We start from the raw sequence: 19,636 nt of genomic DNA, 5'->3' as shown, positions 1-19,636 counted from the left end.
TCCAAGATTTATTCGCCGGGTTTTTATTTGCAGTAATTTCTCCAGGGATTGCTGCAGGTTGCCGCTCCAGCACCCCAAACAACTGGAGGACCAGACATTAATAATTTGCCCCAAGACGATGATACCGTACACACACAGAACAGAGAGATGAATGGGATCTCTCATTAGTAACCAGGAGTTGCTCGTGTCCCAGTGTAAAAAGTGTGTGAGGGTGTGTTCGTGTGTTCGTGTGTGTGTGTCAAGGAGGATGGGGATTGATGAGGGATGGAAGAGAATCAAAGATGATTTGTGTTGGTGAGTGTGCATGTTTTTAGCTCCTGCTTCGGTTCTTATTCCAGAATTGTTTTAAGGTTTTATCAGGCGCACAGCGTTTTTTTTTGGTTTTTTTATCCCCAGGAACTGGGAGCCAGCCAGTCGATGAGCAAAAGAGCCCATTAAACCAGCTTCTGGACCCCAAACTCTTCGGAAATGTTTTACGGCGCGGCCGCGAACAACCTGAAGGTCAACGGACAGCCGGAGCCGCCCGGATCGATGGCAGTCGACACCGTGCTACACTTATGGACAGGTTTTTTAAAATTTTTTTTCAAGGCCAGACATTGTTAGAGAGTCGACGATTGTAAACATAAAGGTGGCCCTCACTGATTCAAATTGATCTGAACACACAAACACACACAGTCAGGCATTAAGGACTTTCTAAGGGGACTTTAAAGGGCTACTTGCTTACAGAGCAAGTGCAACTCTGCACAGTTTATGTAAGAACCAGTTTATCAGGGGTTTCTCTCTTACTGATTCCAGTCGTCCGATTATGGAGTCAATAACAAGATAGACATGCATGTGGAGAGTCTTGAAGAGTAAAAATTCATTCAGATTCATTCAGTGCGGTTCTCTTTCACATTGCACTGTCAAATGATCCAGACCTTTTGAAAAACCTGTTCCCCTCCTCGCCTGTGGTGGCGCTGCCCCAAGAACCACCGAAGGAAATGACACAAAAACCTACAAAGAAGACACTTAGTGCAAATTCCATCTTCACAAAATGTAAACAAAAATGGAGTAGAGTCAGATTTTGGTGGTTGTAGGATTTTGGTTTTGTAGTTGGTAAAAGACTGAGAGCCATTTCTCCCGACAGCGTTGGATTCTGGCATTTGTTTTGGTTGTAGTTACCCAGAATGCCCTGCGCTTTAGTTCGCTTCCTGTTTTTAGAGTGGTCTCCAGTCCACTGGGCTTTCACATAAGCATTCAAACAGCACCAGAGTTCACGTTGATCGAACCGAGATAGAAATAGGTTTTTAGGCGGACCAGAGTTTGCGTTTTTGGTCGGCAGCAGAGTTCGATTGCGCGTTCACACCTCCCCAAACAAACTGGGCTTCCTGGGCAAATGAAAAAGAGTTGGATTGAAGCGGACTGTTTAGTCCGCTTAGTCTCACCTGATGAAAGCACACAGCTGACATTGATGGCATAACTTCAGCTCCTAGTAATATGGTATGTTTATGCATTATTGCTGTCAAAAGAACAGTATCTATAGCATGGGTAGATACCCGCTAACCCATGCCAGTTGCCAGTCTATCCAAAGGTAATGCCAGCTAATCCAATGCTAACACTAGCCTATCTGTGCCAGTCGGTGACCAGTGTAAGAATGATAGTCACCTGCCTCTCCAAAGCTAACACAGGTGAGCAGCCTCCTTCTCATTTGCTATCGCTGGCCACTCAGTTACTGGTACCGGTCCATCATGTATCAGATCTGGCTTTGGAACCACCGGTGTGCAGCAGTCTTATTTCGGTACTAAAACCGACATCTAAATCTCCTGGTTGCTATGGAGACTTTGTGGCCCTAAGAGACCATTCTTTGCCGATACTGTCTTACAGTGAATTTGAGATTTGTACCTGTCTTACAACTTTACTGGTTCCTCATCCAGATTCTGACTTCAAATCGTCTGGAAATCCTTCCCGGATTAAAAGTCACCGTTTCTCTAAGATCATTGCTGATTATTAAACAGCACTAAGATGCCATTTAGTTAAAAATGTCTTACATGTTTTAATGGGGCAGCTACGTCGATACTCTTTTAGCATCTCCGGTAAATAAATGTCAACCACAAACTTTGTGTAAGTGATGCTAAACAATTTCAGCTCCACCTGAATGCAAACCATCAGCTGTGGAGCAATTATAAGCTCCTCTAAGCATTTTTGGGATCGAAATCTGCTTTATGTTTCTATAATAATCACTTCTCCATCAACTGGACTGATCAGCCAAATAAAAACGTACACCTCTATCTTACTTTGAGGTCAGTTGTACTTACAAATCCGCATGTGATCCACTATTATCACCATCCTCAGTTATTGTGTGTTAACTACTTTCCAGTACCTTGATTTGGAGTAAGTAAGTTTTGGAGGAATAACTTTATGTGAAATTATTCTGCAGAAACACATAGTGTCAAAACTGTGGCGACAAGAAGCCATATTTAGTGTGTCTGACTAATTTATAGAAATAAAAATGGAGTTAAAACTGAATAAATGCCACTTTTATAAGGATTGTGTGGAGTTAAAGTAAAAACAAAAAGGCCAATAAATAAAAAAATTACTCCTTTCTTTAATAAAAAATACATCTGCAAATTTGGCAGCATAAACTTTGTTTCCATCAACGGCAAAAAGAGAAACAATAGAGAGCAACTTTACGGGAGTCTGTCAGATCAACACAGAGTCCAAAGAGGAGACAAACAGCAGAATGAAGAGAAAAGACTAAATAAAAATAAGGTTCTACAGACACAAATCTGACGGAAGAAACAACAACAAAAATCTACAGAGATAAACATATAAATTGGAGGGGGAGGAAAAAGATCCCAAGGTTCACTTCAGTCCTAAAAAACAAAAACTACAGCAGCTCGACAAACAGCACATGAACAGGTAACATGTTACCTAAGAGAGAGAGAGAGAGAAAGTCCAAACCAGAGGATCAGCACAGCACTGATGTTCTCTGCAATATCATCCTGTAACACTGGAAACAGTCGGTTTATCAGAACCAGTCCGCACAGACGTGAAAACGGTCGGATGTTCCTGTGGGTTAGCTTATCAGAGACGTCAAACAGACCCGAGCGTCGGCCATCTTCCCAATGGTCATACAGGTGAGTGGGTTGAACGCAAACCGTGCGATCCGTTTCCATGCTGCTTCTTCTAGGTCGTTTAAAAGGATAGTTTAGATTTTTTTTTAAATGAGGTTCAGATTGGAGAAAAGGTTTATAACAGAAGACCTCCCCGGTGCGGAGCTGGCTAACCCGCTGCACTCTCAGGAGACCGTCCCTGTTCTACAGTCAAACAAGACCTGTGTTGCTAAAGCTACATTATGTAACTTAGCCTCTCCAAGCCGTTAGCCTTAAAGAGGATTTAGGCAGTTTTCTATAAACTTATTGTGACAACATGTAGGAAAACCATTGCTGACAACTGTAAAAAAATAAAATAAAATAAAATAAAGAAATAAACACTAAACTACTGAAGGTGGTTTCCATAAAGATTCTAAAGGAACAGTTCAGCCTAAATAAAGCTGCTGGGTGTAACTTTTATTTTTAAAAAAGTATATTTATTAAAACTATCACTTTGTTGTGATAGTATGATATGAGTTCAATAATTTGAGAAGAAAAATAAATAAAATGAGCTCCTCTCCCGTCTCCCAGTGCCAACTGGAAACAACCAATCATAGCCAGGTTGTGGGTCTTAGCACTGTCAATCAGGAATGTGTACGCGCCATTCGTCCTCCTTTCCACTCCCACCCACACCCCTCTATCTGCTAAGCTACAGTTTCTTCCTGATTGAGAATGTTGTGAATGCTCAGGCTAGTTAGCATAGTTACCACAGACGAAGGTGGCTGTGTCTTCCTGGGATGGCAAGTTGTTTCTCCGCCATTAGCACATTAAGAAGCAAATACACAAGCACAATACACAGCGCTAAGACCCTCCCCTTGGCTCTGATTGGTTGTTCTGATCTGTGCATTTCTTCACACCGCTGCAGTAGCTCAATTCTTCCACAGATCATTCGTCTCGTATCACGCTGTCACAACACAGACAGTTTTAACAAATATGTTAAAACATTTTTTTTGTAAAAAGTTTCACACTGCAGCTTAAAATGTTAAAAGTGGTGATTGAGCTGTAAATAACTCTCCATGTAGCATAAATCTAGGAGGCTGAAGCTCACAGCAGATCTGGGACGGGCCGGTTTTATGAACCCTTAAACCCTCATCATGTTTGCAAAAAGATCCCAAAACTAAGGCTAAATAAAGGAACCTTTTAAAAGAACCGCAACTCAAAAATCCTAAAACATCCATTTAAATTTCAACATTTCCCTCCCCCCCTGCAGTTCCGACTTATTCAGTGCATCTGTAATACTCCTTTTTCAATGACAATACAGAGTGAAAAAAAAAACCCGTTTCCCCCACAGTGAGTCCGAATTCGTCCCGCCAGTTGGAAACCATCGGCCCCGTAGAGTTGCTGACTGAAAGTGTCACAGGGCCGCCAGGAAGTGATGATTACGGAGCAAAAAATGTCACTCTCTCCGCCGTTATTAGCTGCCAACACGATGAGGAAAACTGCACAGGCTGAGGTTTTCGGCTGATGCATGGGAGTCCTCTCAGGGCGAAGGGCTTACGGGGAGGAAACGAGGGCCGGTTGTACCTGGAGCTCGGTAATATTCCACACAGTGTGTGGCTTTCACACACCGTGTTGTATTATATGCAATCCTTTTGTTTTTTTAAAGGAAGATGCAAAATAAAATATATTATATACAATCTTTTCTTTAAAAAAAAAAATGACGTTCTGAATAGCGCGTGTTCCTCCCCGTAAAGAGCATTCATACCTTTTAAATATCATTGTCTTTGTGCTCGTTTGGCTTTTTCTCTTCCTCCCCGACATCTATTCATTATTTTCCAGGAGGTTTTGTTTGTTTCCATAAGCAGAGAGCGAAGCACCGCATTGCGACTCACTTCCTTCTTCAAACTATAAAGTCAAAGTTTTTTCTTAAATTACTTGTAGCCATGTTCCCTCCCTCCCTCCGTCTCACCCCCTCAAGCTTCCAGCAGCATAACTCTCACCAAACATCTCGTTTAAAACAGAAATATTTCCTCCACAATAGTTCCCCACCAGCCAATTAAACACTTCATTGTGCTTTCTTCTCTCTAGAACTAAGTGGTGATCCAGCTGCCAGCAGATGAGCTTCACCTTTAACGAAACATATGCATGCGGTTTGGGGTTTTGTGCCGACTCTGCATTCTGAGAACATTATTCCATCTTATTTTGTTGTTGTTGCCGTTTTGTTTTTTGTTTTCTTTTTGTAAACCGTTTTAGCTCAGAGTGCCGTCTTTCTATCTGGGACCGTTCCTTCCTCCCTGGCCTGCCAGATGGTCAGATTCAAGGTCATTGTAAGCGAGTGCAACAATTACATAAACCATCCAATGTGAAAGTCAAACGGTGACTCGGATACTTTTGTTTTCCGCTCCGGTGTCTGTGATTATGACCGATGGGTCGATGTTGAAGTTCACCAGTTTGTGCTTCTCGTCTTCCGTTCTCGACTGAAGTCGACGGCGATCGGCTGAAGAGGAGAGTCCAGTCGAAGCTCACCACCTTCGGTCATCATCTGCAAATATAAAGAAGCGTGAGATTAGACTGAGGACTTTATGAGGTGAAATGCAGAGTCCACTCAAATCGCCTGCGACTTTCATACGGCTTTCTGGGACATTTCATATTCCTGAAGCTCCAAATTTCACCACAAACCTCACTTACTGCGACTTTATCAGATGGACCGACTCAAAACAATGAAAAGACGTGATGTGGAAATAAAAGAATATTTGTTCTCTTTATTATTTTATTTTTTATTAAAAATAACGTAGTTGTTTTGCGTCGACTACGTCTGAAAGTCAAAGTTCTGCTTTCTAAAAGTAGCGCACACTCAGACTGAACGGAGAGCATCTGAATAGTAATTTTCAAGTCTCGTCACGGTTTTTTTTTCACTTTGTATTCAAGTCTGGCCTTTGACTGGACCATTCTAACATGTAAATATGCTTTGATCCAAACCCGTTGCTCCAGCTCTAGGCCTACGGTGTCGGTGTTCCTTCCACTTCACGACGCTCTTTGTTCTCCGAAATGCGTCTGATACCTTCATAGAACAGCTTTGTTCTGACCAAGTGGCTTCTGAAGGCAAATGATTTTTATTTTGGGGCGTCAGTGGATAATACAAATGTGTGCTCCACTTTTATTTCTGGAGAAAAAAAAAAAAGATCAGAAAGAGACCTGATCAAATATATTCATGTTTGTGCTTTGAAGTTGTAATAAGGTGAACGAGTTCAATTGAGCATGAAAAGTTTTGCAAGGTCCTGTAAGTGAACGCTACGAGCATCACATATATAAATGTGACTTACTTGCCTGTATTAAAACAAAAAATGCTTCTTTACCTGAAGATATTTGCAACAGCTGTAATATAAAGAGGAGAGGAGAAGCATTTGGATGTGAGGAGAAAACCCTGAATCAGAGGCCTCACATTTATCATTGTACACATCCCGCGGTTTTTTTTTTTTACAGGTTCCAGGCTTTTAACGAACGTCTCTAGACAATAGATTCTCCCTTTTTACGTGGATCAATACCCACCGATTCACTGACGATTGAAACAGATCGGCTGCCTACGGAGAGGCCGGTGCAGACGATTTGTTTAAACGGTAAGCAGTCAGTCACTGCTGAGCTTTTCCTTTGGAGTGTTTGGTTTGCTTAGTCATCCAGCTGTCGTTCAGTTGATGTTTATTTAGTGATATGTTATTTATTTTGTTGCTCTTAAAGCATAAAAACAACCAGTGCCTTCAAGACGTATTCTGGCACCTCAAGCACAAACCTCAGTGTATTTGATTGCGATTTTATGCGATAGAACAACCTATAATTATGAAGAGAAAAGAAAACGTTCCCAGATCACCAACCAATCGTCTTCATAAGGCAAATAATTAGCATAGCGTCCACCAGTGTGTAATTTCATCTCGGTATAAATGCAGCCGTCCTCCGAAGGTCTGGGAGGCTTTTTTTAAGAGCGTTAATGACCAAACAACATCATGAAGAAAAAGGAGCGCAGCAGACGGTTCAGAGACAAACGTAGCTGGGAACTTTTAGAGGAGAGTTGGTTTACAAGCTATCAGACTTAAACTTCTAACTTTGAAGGTCTAAAAATGAAAAGGGTAAAGGTCAACTTAATCTGACTGGTGGGGGAGATTACGAAAATAAATTTGCTTAGTGGAAGCACACAAATTTTGAAAAGAAAAACCAAGCTTCTCGATAAATATCTGCGCTGGGATGAGGTGGTCTTTTTTTGGCCGTATCAAAACGGACTCATTTGCAAAACTGCGATGAAAGCATTTTTCTTCGTATCCCACGAGTCACATGACCAACGGCTGGATGTTACTATGAACAGGAGGTGGTAGGAGAGCGATTTATTTTTGTTTTCTGGTTGGTTTCCCCCCCCCCCCCACCCACCAGATCTCTCACAGCATCATACAGTTCATAAAAAGCTGTGTGTGATTTGAACGTGTTGAATCTGCGGCCCTTATGGAAATCCACCGACTGCAATTTTCCCAAAGCGCCGCATTCGTAGCCGCTCCCAGAGGGCTTGTTGCGTCAACGCCTGAATCACACGCCAACGTCTCCTCTGATCGCTGATAGATGATGAGCGCTAGTGCCACTGCTGAATTATGAATATTTCTCATGTAACTGTTTGCATCTGCCATAATTTGATGACTTGTGACATGTGGTTTTAATGTAATTTCTCATTTAATGGAAAAACCACATTTGTGAAATTGGTTTTCCTCGACATTAATGGAACACAAGCAAAGATTTGAACACTTTTGTAATGGAAATGCTTCTACTGTTAGTCTCTAGGCATGTTTGAGTTTTTGTTACATTTTCCACCCGCTACCGTTATACCTCACTTTGTCTGTGGTTGTGACATTGTCATGTGAAAAAGGTCAAGGTGTATAAAGACTTTTGCAAGACGTTGTATGCAAGTTAAGTGGATAGAAACCCAGTGGCGCCGTGAGTCCGTGCTGCACTGCTCCGCTCAGCAGCACAGCGGAGGCTTCGCGCCTGTCGCCATGCATCACTGTAATTGGCCCAGTTGTTTCAACGCAATGAGCCCAATGATGAGTGAGTTTATTAGCAACCACATCCTCCCCGTTTATGCCGGATCTGTTGCAACTGTGTGCCGCAGCCCGAAAAACGCACACTCGGAAGGACACAGTCCTCACAGGGCAGCTAAAACAGCTAAAAAAAAAAAAAACACACACACAACTATAAAAACCACACTTTGCATTTTCTTTTGCAGAAAGAAGACTGAGTATGTTTTCACTGTGGCAGCCAGATGTGATACTCGGCCTCATTAACAAAGCACAACGGTCATAGAAACGTTGCATCACGCTGGTGCCGGACAGAGAAAACTTGCAGCTAGAATACTCAACGGGAAGCTCCGGCAGCTCAGCAAAGACGTACGGTTCAATAGCACGTTTTCCTAAGACAGGCATGTCAGCAGGAAGAACTGGGTCAGAAGTGACTGACATCAATTTCCAGAAACAATGAATAAATATTCAAACGCCACTGTTGTCACAGATGCTGTGTTAAATCTGTGGCACATGTATGTAGATTTGGATGCTCGTGTATAAATTAAACAAAAAGGAAGTCTCGCTTTTGAACATTTGACCTAAAAGGTCTAGTTAAAAAAAAACGTGAATTGAAAACCGCACCTTTGTCTTGTTATGGATCCATAATCTTCTAATATCTGAGTGCTGGCCTCCTCCAGGTTCCAGTCACACATCTCCAGCAGCTTTGCACACTCAGACCTGTTCCTCAGACCCAAACAGAACAACTGCTCCACCTGCAGAAAGGCACATCACACATCAAGCCATTGTTAAGCAAAAAATTTAAAAATAAATGGAGAGTCTCTCTTTTTCAGAGATTTAATTCAGTTCTATAACTTTATTGTAAGGAAACGCATTAGAATAAATCGGAGCGCTCAGTAGTTGAATAATTTCTCCTTAGTAAAAATGGTTACAATAATACTAAGCTAGGAAACTTTCTATAAGCAAACAGCTTTCAAGTGTTTCAGGAACTCCTGATCAGTCATGGAACCTTTTTGAAAAACTAAAACAAAATCTTAGAAAGGTGGACTGTGGACACCAACATTAGCGTTGGTGAAGTCTGTCCTGTTGCTCCATGTTAGCATTGAGATGCTATTTTGGATTTGAATACCTTCGCTGATAAGCTAACTCCACACAGCGACACGTTTTTCCCAGCGTCCCATCAGATAACATTCTGAAGCAAAAATGAACCCCCGCTGGGCCCAGAGAAGCTGTTTTGTCGTCCATTACCGTTTGTATGCATCGCTTGTGTGGCAGGTTTACGGGCGTACCAGAAACACGCAAATACAAAGGTTCCACTCAGAACTACTTTATGTAAAATAATACATTAAAAAATTGCGATTACTTGTGCTAAAAGGATTAACCCATTAAATCTCAGTAATTAGTCAAAAATTATCACATTAAAGTCTCGCACACGGTAAAAAGATTTGCAATGTTTTTTCCTCTTCACTGTCTCACATTCAGTCATACTAAACTCTGAAGTGGACTGAAAGCCTAATCGAAGAGGAAGACGTCAGTCAGTAGAAGATTGGTTTTACTGATGACTACGTTCTCATACCATCTTCATGAGATCTTTTGTTTTTGTTCCAAGGTTGACGCGCGCAATTTGCATTACAACACATTTGTCTCTGGGGAAAAGACGCCATCTCTTATTCAACCGTGTGATGGCTGAACATTCCCAGACTAATTATATAAGATACATTGTAAATAAACAGAATTTGTTAGTGCATTTTTAGCCATACAGACCGCAAAAAGCTATTTGCACTGACACACAGTAATACACAGAGCAATGCATATATTAATTGTTGCGTTCTAATTGTCTGAAAGAACAAACATAAAACCTTCAGGCTTTTGGAAATTGTACGCAAGAATAAAACAGACGTGTCCTCTTCATTATATGTTGTGATATTAATGAATTTTTTCATGATTTCACTTCCTCTAGAAACAGAGTCTTGGCTGAGACCTATTAAATCTTACATTGACACAGTATTTGTGTGAAAATGCCTCTGCCAGCCGTTCTTCAATATTCTTAGGGTGAAGCTTGTCCTTGTTTCGTCTCCTGAGAACCGACAGTAACACATCGTCACAATGATGTTGGTGCTCATATCTTTTCCCGGAGGAAGACAGCTCTTCTAAGAAAGTTTTGGATTCTTTTAACTTTATTTTATTTCCAGGGTTTTCCTTAGAAAGCCATCAAAATCTGCCATTGTTGCTGCGGTATTGTTCTCTGAGCAAATGGTCCTTAAGGCTCCTATTCCTGATGGTGATGCACACGAACAGTTTTGTTGTCTCTCTCACACACACACACACACACAAGCCTTGAACCAATCACAACACAGGACATGTCTGGACCTGTCTTTCTCATTACAAACATGAAGAAAGTTGGAAATATTGCCCTGGGAAAGCAGAGATCGATAAATGATTAAGAGAGCAACAGCACCAAGAAAAACAGAAACCCAAAGAGGGGAAAAGTAACAAGGCTAATGAGTTCAACGCCATTTTATCAATAGATGAAAGCAAAAGAAAACCTAGACTTACTTTGAACTTTTTATCAGTTAATCAACTGGATTGTTTTTTTGAACATTAACATTTCACAATCTTTTTGACACAAGATTACACTAGTGGAAAATAATTATAACTCGATGGAGATCCACTGAGAAAGTGGATGCTAACAAGAATCAGATCTCGAGTTTGATCTGAGGCAACCGGAAAGTCCAAATTCGACATACGTTCACTGCTATCGGGTCACACTGGAAACACTCTTCGGGGTGGATGCCATTACTGCATGAAGAATACATAATTAGTGCTGCAGCTAAGAATTGTTTTAGCAATGGCTTAATCTGAAGATTAATCAGGTAAAAAAATTTTTTTTTTTTTTTAAATCAGCCATCTCTCCAGATATTTCATGTTATCACTTAAGTTTTATTTGATAAAATATTAGAAATGTATGAACACATTTGGATAAACAATTCAGTTCCTTTCTTTTTAAATAGATTTGTATTCTCTCTGAAGTGAAATAACAAAACATTTCCTTTGTGTATGCTTCAATAGTAGCAAGGATAGATCTGCAGCTAAAACAAATATTTCCAACAAATCAATCAATACAGTGTTGGGCTAATCTTCTGACTATTTTTTGGACTACCCGATTAGTTAAAAAAATATTTTTGCTGGTTCAAACAGAATTTAAACCAGGGAAAACCAAACTATGTGAGTTCAGGAGATCAGAGTTAGACATATTTCCAATAATCTAGTATGCCTTTGGCTCATTAATGGCACGAAGAGCAAGACTTTTAGCAGACAACAAAAAGGATGAATATATTTCAGAAATGTTTGCTTCATCTTGTTGAGATTTCAATGTCAACCTCTGATCTTAAACAAGCTGACGTACAATGTTATAGAAACCTGAGTTGAGGCTGGGATCTGCAATGCAAAGTTTCTACAACGCAGGGTGCTAACTGCGCTACTAGCTAAAGACAGAAAATGTCACTTCCATAATCATTTCTAAGTTTTACATCAGAGTGGGCCATTATATTCTGATTAGTGCAAGTCCATCACTAAACAGTTACAGAGAGCAGCCCAGATGCAGGATTGTTCCATGCAGAGAATCATATGCTCTCACCTTTAGGTAATGCACAGCCTTCTGGACATCCCAGCTGTTGTTCTGGAGGGCGGCTTGACACTCTGCTATTGTCACGCCGTGAACAGCCTCCTGCACCTGAAATTGCACAACAGCAGTTTGACAAAAGCGAAATCTCCATCCACCACACACACCAATTCCAAACAGCAATTCTCAGATATCTCGGAGAAATTGGGGGTTTTTTTTGTATAAACACCATAATCACATCTCCTGGTGATGAAATCATCTGTATTGACTTCAATCAATATTTTAAACAAATGTTAAACCCAACAACTGACTCACTTTTAGTTTCACCCACCGCTGATGTGAGCTTTGAGCATTTCCATTGATCAGAGAGAAGTCCCACAGCTCCCACTAAACCAACCAACATCAGTCTGAAGTCTCGTAATCATTTCAGCTCAATCAAACTAAACCAAACTTCAAAGAAATAACACTGACGATGCTGTTATGGGGAGCAGAAAGCTTGCAGTAATTCCACACACGATTACCAGCAAAAACAACACACACAAAAAAAAAATCAATTAGTTAACTATCCAGCACATGTCAGTGTCTCCCATTGATCTGCTGCGCGTTTTATACATGGTGCTAAAATCTCATTGCACTGCTGTTGTAATCGGCCAAACATCTCTGCATCTGCCAGATCGATGCGGAGCTGTCAGCGTTTCCAACTGCCTCCAGAATAAAGAAAATCAATTCATGGCTTTTCATTTATCAGGATCAACTGAGAGGACACATGAATGCGGCTCTTTGTACACAAAATACTAAAAAAAAATAAAATAAAATGAAGACGTGCAAGTCCGGAACGATTACCGATATGAAAGCATTTCAAAGTTTTAACATATGCTAAATTGATTGTGATAAAACTAAAGAAGAACCCTCCCACCACACTCATGAAGAAAATACAGTTTGAAAACTGCAGTTTGTCTGTTCAGCAGCTAACGGCAGGATTTATCGGAGTAGATAGCATGACTAATTACCTGGCTACTTTGAGTTTATTTTACTCCCAGTTCAGTTTACACGCCATGACTTTCTCTCTATGAAATCCATTTTTTATAAGCAAAGGAAAAGTCCAGCAGCCTTCTTCATCTAGCTGACCAGCTGATCACCCTGGTCAGCTAGATAAAGCTGGCCAGGGCGAGACAGAGACAGCGTTGTGCAAATCTGCACTTTAGTCGCTTTGGGACTTTGTTTAATATCTCACTTTGAAATTATTAAAACATTGAGACACGACTTTTTACAAAAAACTTCTCCTTTGGAGATCCAACACATTCCTACTGCCAGGCAATTATAATTTGAATACTTACAAGTAGATATCAAATTTCACACTGAATCCATGTTGCTGACAACATTATTTTTAATTTAAAGGTATGCTGATCAATCGATTAATCATGATTAATCGATTCCTGAAGTAATCAACTAATTCAGTAATTGATTAATCATTAACTGGGGGGTACAAACTTCACAATAGGCCAATTGTTGAAAAAAATATTTTCAGAGCAATAATTAGGCTAAACTGTACAAAAAAATTAATACATTGTGCATTTAGATAAAAAAATAAATAACTTTAGTCTGTAAATATGCTGTATACAGAACTCCTCATGTGGCATAGATTAGCTTTACCTGGCTCAGATTCTGTAAAGAAATCTCTTAAGTACCTTTTGCAGCTGTCTTTTATCCTTCATTACAAAGGACTCCTACATTATTATATTTTAAGCAAAAAATTACAATGTAAAAAAGGAATTGAAATATTTGTATTTTAATACTGTATAAAATAAGCTTAAGTTTTCAAATAGAAAGATCTGCTGAAATTAAACATTTCTTTATCTGATTAATCGATTAATCATCAGAATAATCTGTAGAATATCTGATGACTAAACTAATTGGCAGCTCTACTTTTATTAATCAATGTATGATTCTTTTTTACAGCAGTAGGAATAATTGCAGTTTTTACACATTAAATAAAGCAGCTATTACACCATGTATTTTTGTGTCAATGTCATGATATTTTAATCTCAATCATTATTTGGTTCTTAATCATTTGAACATGAACTTATAACAAAAGAAGCAAATTAACAAATACACAACTAGAAAGTAAAACTTCTCATTTTTAACTTAAAATGCAAACTGTCCATAGTTTCTCTTTCCATAGCAGATTATAATATCCTAATAATTACAATCCGCTATATATTATATCCATATCATGTCTAATAAAGACAGGACAAACAAACCCTCTAATAAACAAGTTTATGTTCATCACATTTAATTAGCGCGTCTAAAACTGACCATATATTTTCTCTAGTGTGGCATCAGAGACAAATGTTCAAAGCTATTGAGGGGAGAAACAAGAACAGATGGTTATCTGGTTGAGGTCAGCACCTTAGACTGGCTTTACAACAATTAATCACAGGGAACATTAATCTGGACATAAGGTCTGCTATAAAAAGCACAAAAACCCTCCCAGTGCAGCAACTTCCCATCAATCACAGGGAAGCTCTGGAAGAAAACAGCCTAATGAAATATTAGATTTGCATCATGTGCTCGTTAGAGACAAGACGGTAAAGCAGGGATCGTATAATCTGAGCATACCATTTGGACTCTGTCCAGAGAGTTCCCCCCGTCTTCTGTCCGGCCGCAGGAAGAATTCACTGTTGGACCCGTCAGGCCGTCTGAACACACGCGAGGGAGACTAACTGATGTCTTGATCCCTGACCGCTGTGTGCTCATGCCAAAGTTGTTATTGAAGGAGAAGTTAGCCTTCAGCTCTCCCGGCTGGACGAGTCCCTGAACTGTCTGGGCGGTGACGACCATGGGTCTCACGGTGGCCGTGTTGGCGTGCCGCGCATGCCTGTCCTCGGCACCGCTGCCGCCCGGGAGGTTCTCAGCCTCTCTGAAGAAGCGTTCGAAACGGTCGAGGTACGGCGGCCTCTCTGGCAGGAGGTAATAGTGCGTGTTGCTGACTTTCTGCCCGTCTCGGACGATGGGCAGGATGCAGGGACCTCTGTTGGCGTTGTCCCTACCCTGGGCTTGGATCACTTTGGGTGCGGCGTATTTGGGGTCCGAGGCAAAGCTGTGTGTGGTCGGCATAGGTTTGCCAGGAGAGGTGGAGAGGTGGGAGCTATAGGAGTGTGAGGCCTGGTGGGTGGAGGGGCTAACGGAGCAGATCCTCTGCTGCAGAGAGCCCACCACCGCACAATTGGGGCTTGGCGTCCGGGAGTTGGGCTGGGACAGAGGGTCTCTGGGCGGGATCTGAGGCGGTCGTTCGAGGCTTGTGCCCGAAATGCTGTATGTGGGGTCCGACGGCATCGGGGAAACAGAAAGGTCCCTTGACCAGCGAGCGGACGTGTAATCTCCCCATTTTATCGGTCGAGGGGGTATTGGAACACGTGGGGGGATCTGAGGTTTGTCCTCATTGATGGAGAGATGCTGTTGATCCTCCTGGGTGTTCTGAGTAGGACAGAGGGCTGAGATTTGGGTCCACTGACCAACCCCGCCTGTCGGGACGTTGAGCTTCCTCATGCACTCCTGCTGGAGTTCCTGGAAAATCTTTGCGGATTGGGAAAAGGACGGGGAGGCAGCGTGGCTGTGCTTGCTGGGAAGGAAAAGGTTGTCCTCCAAAACCGGTCTTTCTGGATCTTTCGAGACGACGCCGTCGCTTTCAGTCACCTGTCCCGAGGAGAGAGCTCCGTCTACGCCGTGGACAGCAGTCTGATCGTGTTCGAGCTGCTGCTCCGAGCTGGTGATGGAGCTCACCTTTGAGAAGAAAGGAGGTCAGAAGTTACCAACCAGATTTTTCAATCAAATCTAAGTGTCATCTGGTACAGTTTGCAATATATAGAACATCATGTCTTCCTAGATTTGGACAATTTGTTTTGCCATTTTCTATAATTGTTTGCTTTAGCTTCTCCATCCACTGCGGTGCCATGGTTAGGGGTCAAACTGTGGCTCAAATGTGAGGATGAACTCCTTGTATGGCTTCAACTAATGATTGTTTTAGTAATCAATTATTCTATTAATTATTCTGATTAATTGATTAATTCAATTTTTAAAAATGGCACATTTTAAAGATTTTTTTATTAAGCCACTTAAGCCTTTCTTAGGCAACATTTTAAATGTTGTATAAATTACTATAAAAAGATGCAAACAAACAAATAATCCAATTTCTTTTTCAAATAAGGAAATGAACAGTCTGTTGCCAACAACGTAGTGCTCCTTTAGTGACTGTGAACACGGTGAAGTTAAACTATGGTACTTGAGGTGATTTGGCTAAACCTTTTTTTTTTATTCTATCCATTTTTTAACAAATGCAAATATGTATAGAGATATTCTGTACAGTTTGGGTTTCATTAATGCTCTGAGTATTTTATTTAAGCAAATAGTCTTTTTTCAGTCAATGTACTCCAGTTAATTATAAATCGATTACTAAATTAGTTGACAATTAATTAAGTTGATTAGTCACAATTAATCTGATTAAACGTTTCTACTCTTACTCCTTGCAACTAAAATTCGACTCAGTTTAACTTCAGAATCTCTATCAAACTTTGTTAAAACTGCAATTTCTAACGGTTGTAAGGTCTGCAATCGTGTTCACTAAACGCCAAACGATCCGCCTGATTCTCGCGCCTCTTCTGATTATATCGGCCAAGAAATAAACAAAGCGGAGTGAGGTGTTTGGTGAAATCCTGCAGTGAAAATCCATACTTCATTAGCCAGCTCTATTTTTCTTGTAGTACAGTTATTAGTGGAGAAATACACCACTGGAGAACCCCTTTAAAAAGTTTACACAAACTTTCTTTGCTTCTTGGATTCACCGAAGCTACTCTGGTTTAACTTACCTCCATGTCGTCTTCATCTTGGGCTACGTCGTCGTAGGCCGGCGGCGGCGGTAACGGCCGGGCGTCCCAGTCTACCACCGGCGTGGGGTGCAGGGGCCGCTGCAGCCACTTGGACGGACTTTGAGGCGGAGTCTTGTCCAGGATGTTGCCCACTTGCAGCGCTAGCTTCGCCAGCACCACAGTTTGGTTTTCGACCACAGTGGAAGGAGAGCGTGTGAGTGAGAAATCCTCCCCGAAGTCAATGAGGGACACGTCGCTGCTCGGGGTGTGGGCTGAACTTGAGGTCCGGCCACTCTGCTTGTTAGCAGAGACCCACGCAGCGGGTTTAAGCTTCAGACCTTTGAGCGAACCGGTTTTCCTAAGAGATAATCTCCGGAGCACTGCAGAGGTGGAATCCTCGTCTTCAGTTACCGGATCGTAGCACGGTTCTGGAGATGAAAACAGAGTCCATTCATTAATGGACGATGTTTCAGTATAAGTAACCATGACGACCACTTAGAGATCAGCTGACACCAAAAACAATATTATATAAACAGAAAAAAAAATCCAGTTAAAGCACCAAAAGAATGATGGACACAGATAGGGAAAGGAAGAACAACTGTTAGGGCGACAGAACCACTGCAAACACAGCAACGGAGAGATAAGGAAAAAAAGTGTGAAATGTACCTTTGAAGAGTGGAGCAAAGAGGGAACAGAGAAGACAGGAACAGTGGCTAAGAAGCTGCTGAGAGAAACCAGACTTACTCTTGACTAACACGGCTGGCTGAGGAGGCCGGTGGGGAGGCTCCTCTGCAAACATAAATAAAAACAGAGCCGCAAAGAGAAAACAGAGGGAGGAAAAGTAGCAGCAGCAGAGACAGAAATAAAAAACGCAAAGGTCAGAAAGCATACTGAGGAATCTTTCTAAATTTTAGTTCAGAAGAAAGCAAGCAAAAAATATTTGGAGTACCAAAACATCTCAATTTAATCCTACAAATGTGATTTTAAAGTTAAACCTGATCACTATTGGAACTTACCTTAACCCTAATTTTATTATGGGGATTTTATGTGACAGGCCATCAAAAAATAGGACTTAATTGTTAAGTGGTAGGAAAAAGATACGGGCTTTTTGAAATCATTTTTTTTTAAGAGGAAAATAGACCTTGCTGTTGTATTCAGAGCCCCATTCTGCAGCCAGCAGCTTTCAAAAGTTCCTAATGTAGTGACTAGAATTCACCAGTGAAATTTAATCGAACTACAAATCCAGCTGTTCCGTTTAAAAGCGGAGAAAAGCGAGAAAACAAAATAAGACAAGTATAACACAACATGTCCACTACAATTTTCATATTTGATTTGTAAATATTTCCTTTCACCTCATAATTATGTCATTTGTGTGACTCAATCACATAAAAAAATCCCAAAGAAAATACACTGAGGTTTGTGGTTGTGATCAAATGTGAAAAAGGATACTTTTGCAAAGTTGTGTATGTGGTAGAATACATTAACAGTTGTTATGATTGGTTAAAACTCTCTTTGTGTGACTTTAACCCACTTTTGATTCGTCCTGGCAGCTGTGTGGGCCGAGCGGCGCTGAGGTCCACTCCCAGAACATCAGGAGGATCCATGGGATTCCCCAGGTACAGGCTGAAAGAAAGACAAGGACAGACTGACCATCAGTGTCAACATGCTGACTTTATTCCAATTAGCAGGTGCGATTATTATAATATAATGTAGGAGTGCCCTCTGCTGGTTACAAGTCAGATATTTATTCCCCACATCTCACAGAATGAGACATTTCGAAGAGGTTTTAAATTCAAAAAGTGGCTTATTTCAGATGAAAGCTGCTTCTTACTCATCAATCCTGTCTGGGAAGCCCCAGCAGCGATGCGGGTTGGTGTCTCCGTGACCCGTGTGGATGAAGCTGTTCTCCAGAGGCCTGCTGATGTCATGCGCCGACAGCCCCGCGACGGACGTCACCACGTTTCTGGGGAACTGCCCCACCTTCAGGGTGCGCTTGTTTTGCCCTCGCCACCAGTAATTCTCCGCCCTGAAACGTGCGAGCGAGTCAGCGAACCGCGACCAAACGCCCCCCATCCCTGCAGTGCGAGTCACCGTCACCCACCTCCCCTCGATGATGGTGATGACGTCGTTGACTTTGATGTGAAGTTTGTCGAGCTCATCGAAGTCCTGCAGAGCGCACATGTCAGTAGGCATGGTCTGAAAGAGAAACACACACAAAAAGACACTTAAAGAGGCGGTGTTGTGTGTTTTTCCAGGTACATAGTTTCATTTTATAGCACAATCAAGTAACTTTATGATCAATTGTTATAAAAAAAAAAATTACATCTTGAAATTGAGCCTCTGTTGCTTTAAAAACTCCTGCTCTTTGTGAAACTTCACCTTCAGGAAGTCTTCACAACATGACTCCTCTATTAGCCCTTTAACAACATTTTACACCAGCGTTGCACAGAGAAGTAGCTTGTATAATTAAGTCAGCAGATGGACAGTTCCACCAGTTGTTTGCCAATTGCTGATAGCTAGTCTGAAGGAGCTGAATGGGGGAGTTAACGGAGGGTGGCTGCTCTGTGAGTCAGAAGCTAAGAAGCCTGGAAACTAGCCAAGTGGAGGATCTTCATCCTTGAAAGTGATGCTCAGTACACCGAGGTGTTTTGCACAGCTGAGTGGTTGCCACGGAGATTAAAGGATTTCTTAAACTTGCATCACATAATCAATGCAACACTCTAGACCGTTTATATCTCACACTTGATATTATATATATATATATATATATATATATATATATACACAAAATATTCCAAGAAGTGACAGAAATGACAAAACAAAATGGTAGGATTTAAGAAAAAAAACATATGATGCACCATATTTTTGTAGCTTAGCAATATGTACTTAAGCAAACAAATGTGCTTACTTTGTGTATTTCGGGTAATACTTCCACATTTCTTGAGCTACTGTATGACGTAATCCTTCCCCGCAATCCGTTCACACTTTTGAAAAGCTTTCTGTAACCACTAGATGGAGTTCATGGTT

At 41.2% G+C, this 19,636-nt stretch overlaps 1 protein-coding gene across 8 annotated transcripts in view; it reads right to left on the bottom strand.

Moving 5' to 3' along the window:
• Positions 1-2,564: 2,564 nt before the first annotated feature.
• Positions 2,565-19,636, bottom strand: part of tnk2b (tyrosine kinase, non-receptor, 2b) — a 59,147-nt gene continuing 42,075 nt past the window's right edge. For 6 of the 8 annotated variants that reach the window (XM_028021777.1, XM_028021782.1, XM_028021781.1 and 3 more), the window contains 9 exons: positions 18,711-18,805; positions 18,441-18,635; positions 18,141-18,232; positions 17,276-17,398; positions 16,610-17,037; positions 14,364-15,527; positions 11,760-11,855; positions 8,747-8,877; positions 2,565-5,613 (listed from right to left, as the gene is read on the bottom strand). In XM_028021777.1, coding sequence (XP_027877578.1) covers positions 5,610-5,613; positions 8,747-8,877; positions 11,760-11,855; positions 14,364-15,527; positions 16,610-17,037; positions 17,276-17,398; positions 18,141-18,232; positions 18,441-18,635; positions 18,711-18,805 — 2,328 coding nt within the window. In that variant the 3' untranslated portion in view covers positions 2,565-5,609. The remainder of the gene's footprint in view (positions 5,614-8,746; positions 8,878-11,759; positions 11,856-14,363; positions 15,528-16,609; positions 17,038-17,275; positions 17,399-18,140; positions 18,233-18,440; positions 18,636-18,710; positions 18,806-19,636) is intronic. The other 2 variants (XM_028021779.1, XM_028021783.1) reach the window with 2 other exon arrangements.

The sequence above is a fragment of the Xiphophorus couchianus genome, chromosome 6, assembly GCF_001444195.1.
Source record: "Xiphophorus couchianus chromosome 6, X_couchianus-1.0, whole genome shotgun sequence".
NCBI lineage: Eukaryota > Metazoa > Chordata > Actinopteri > Cyprinodontiformes > Poeciliidae > Xiphophorus > Xiphophorus couchianus.
This window is presented reverse-complemented; position numbering and strand designations above follow the sequence as displayed.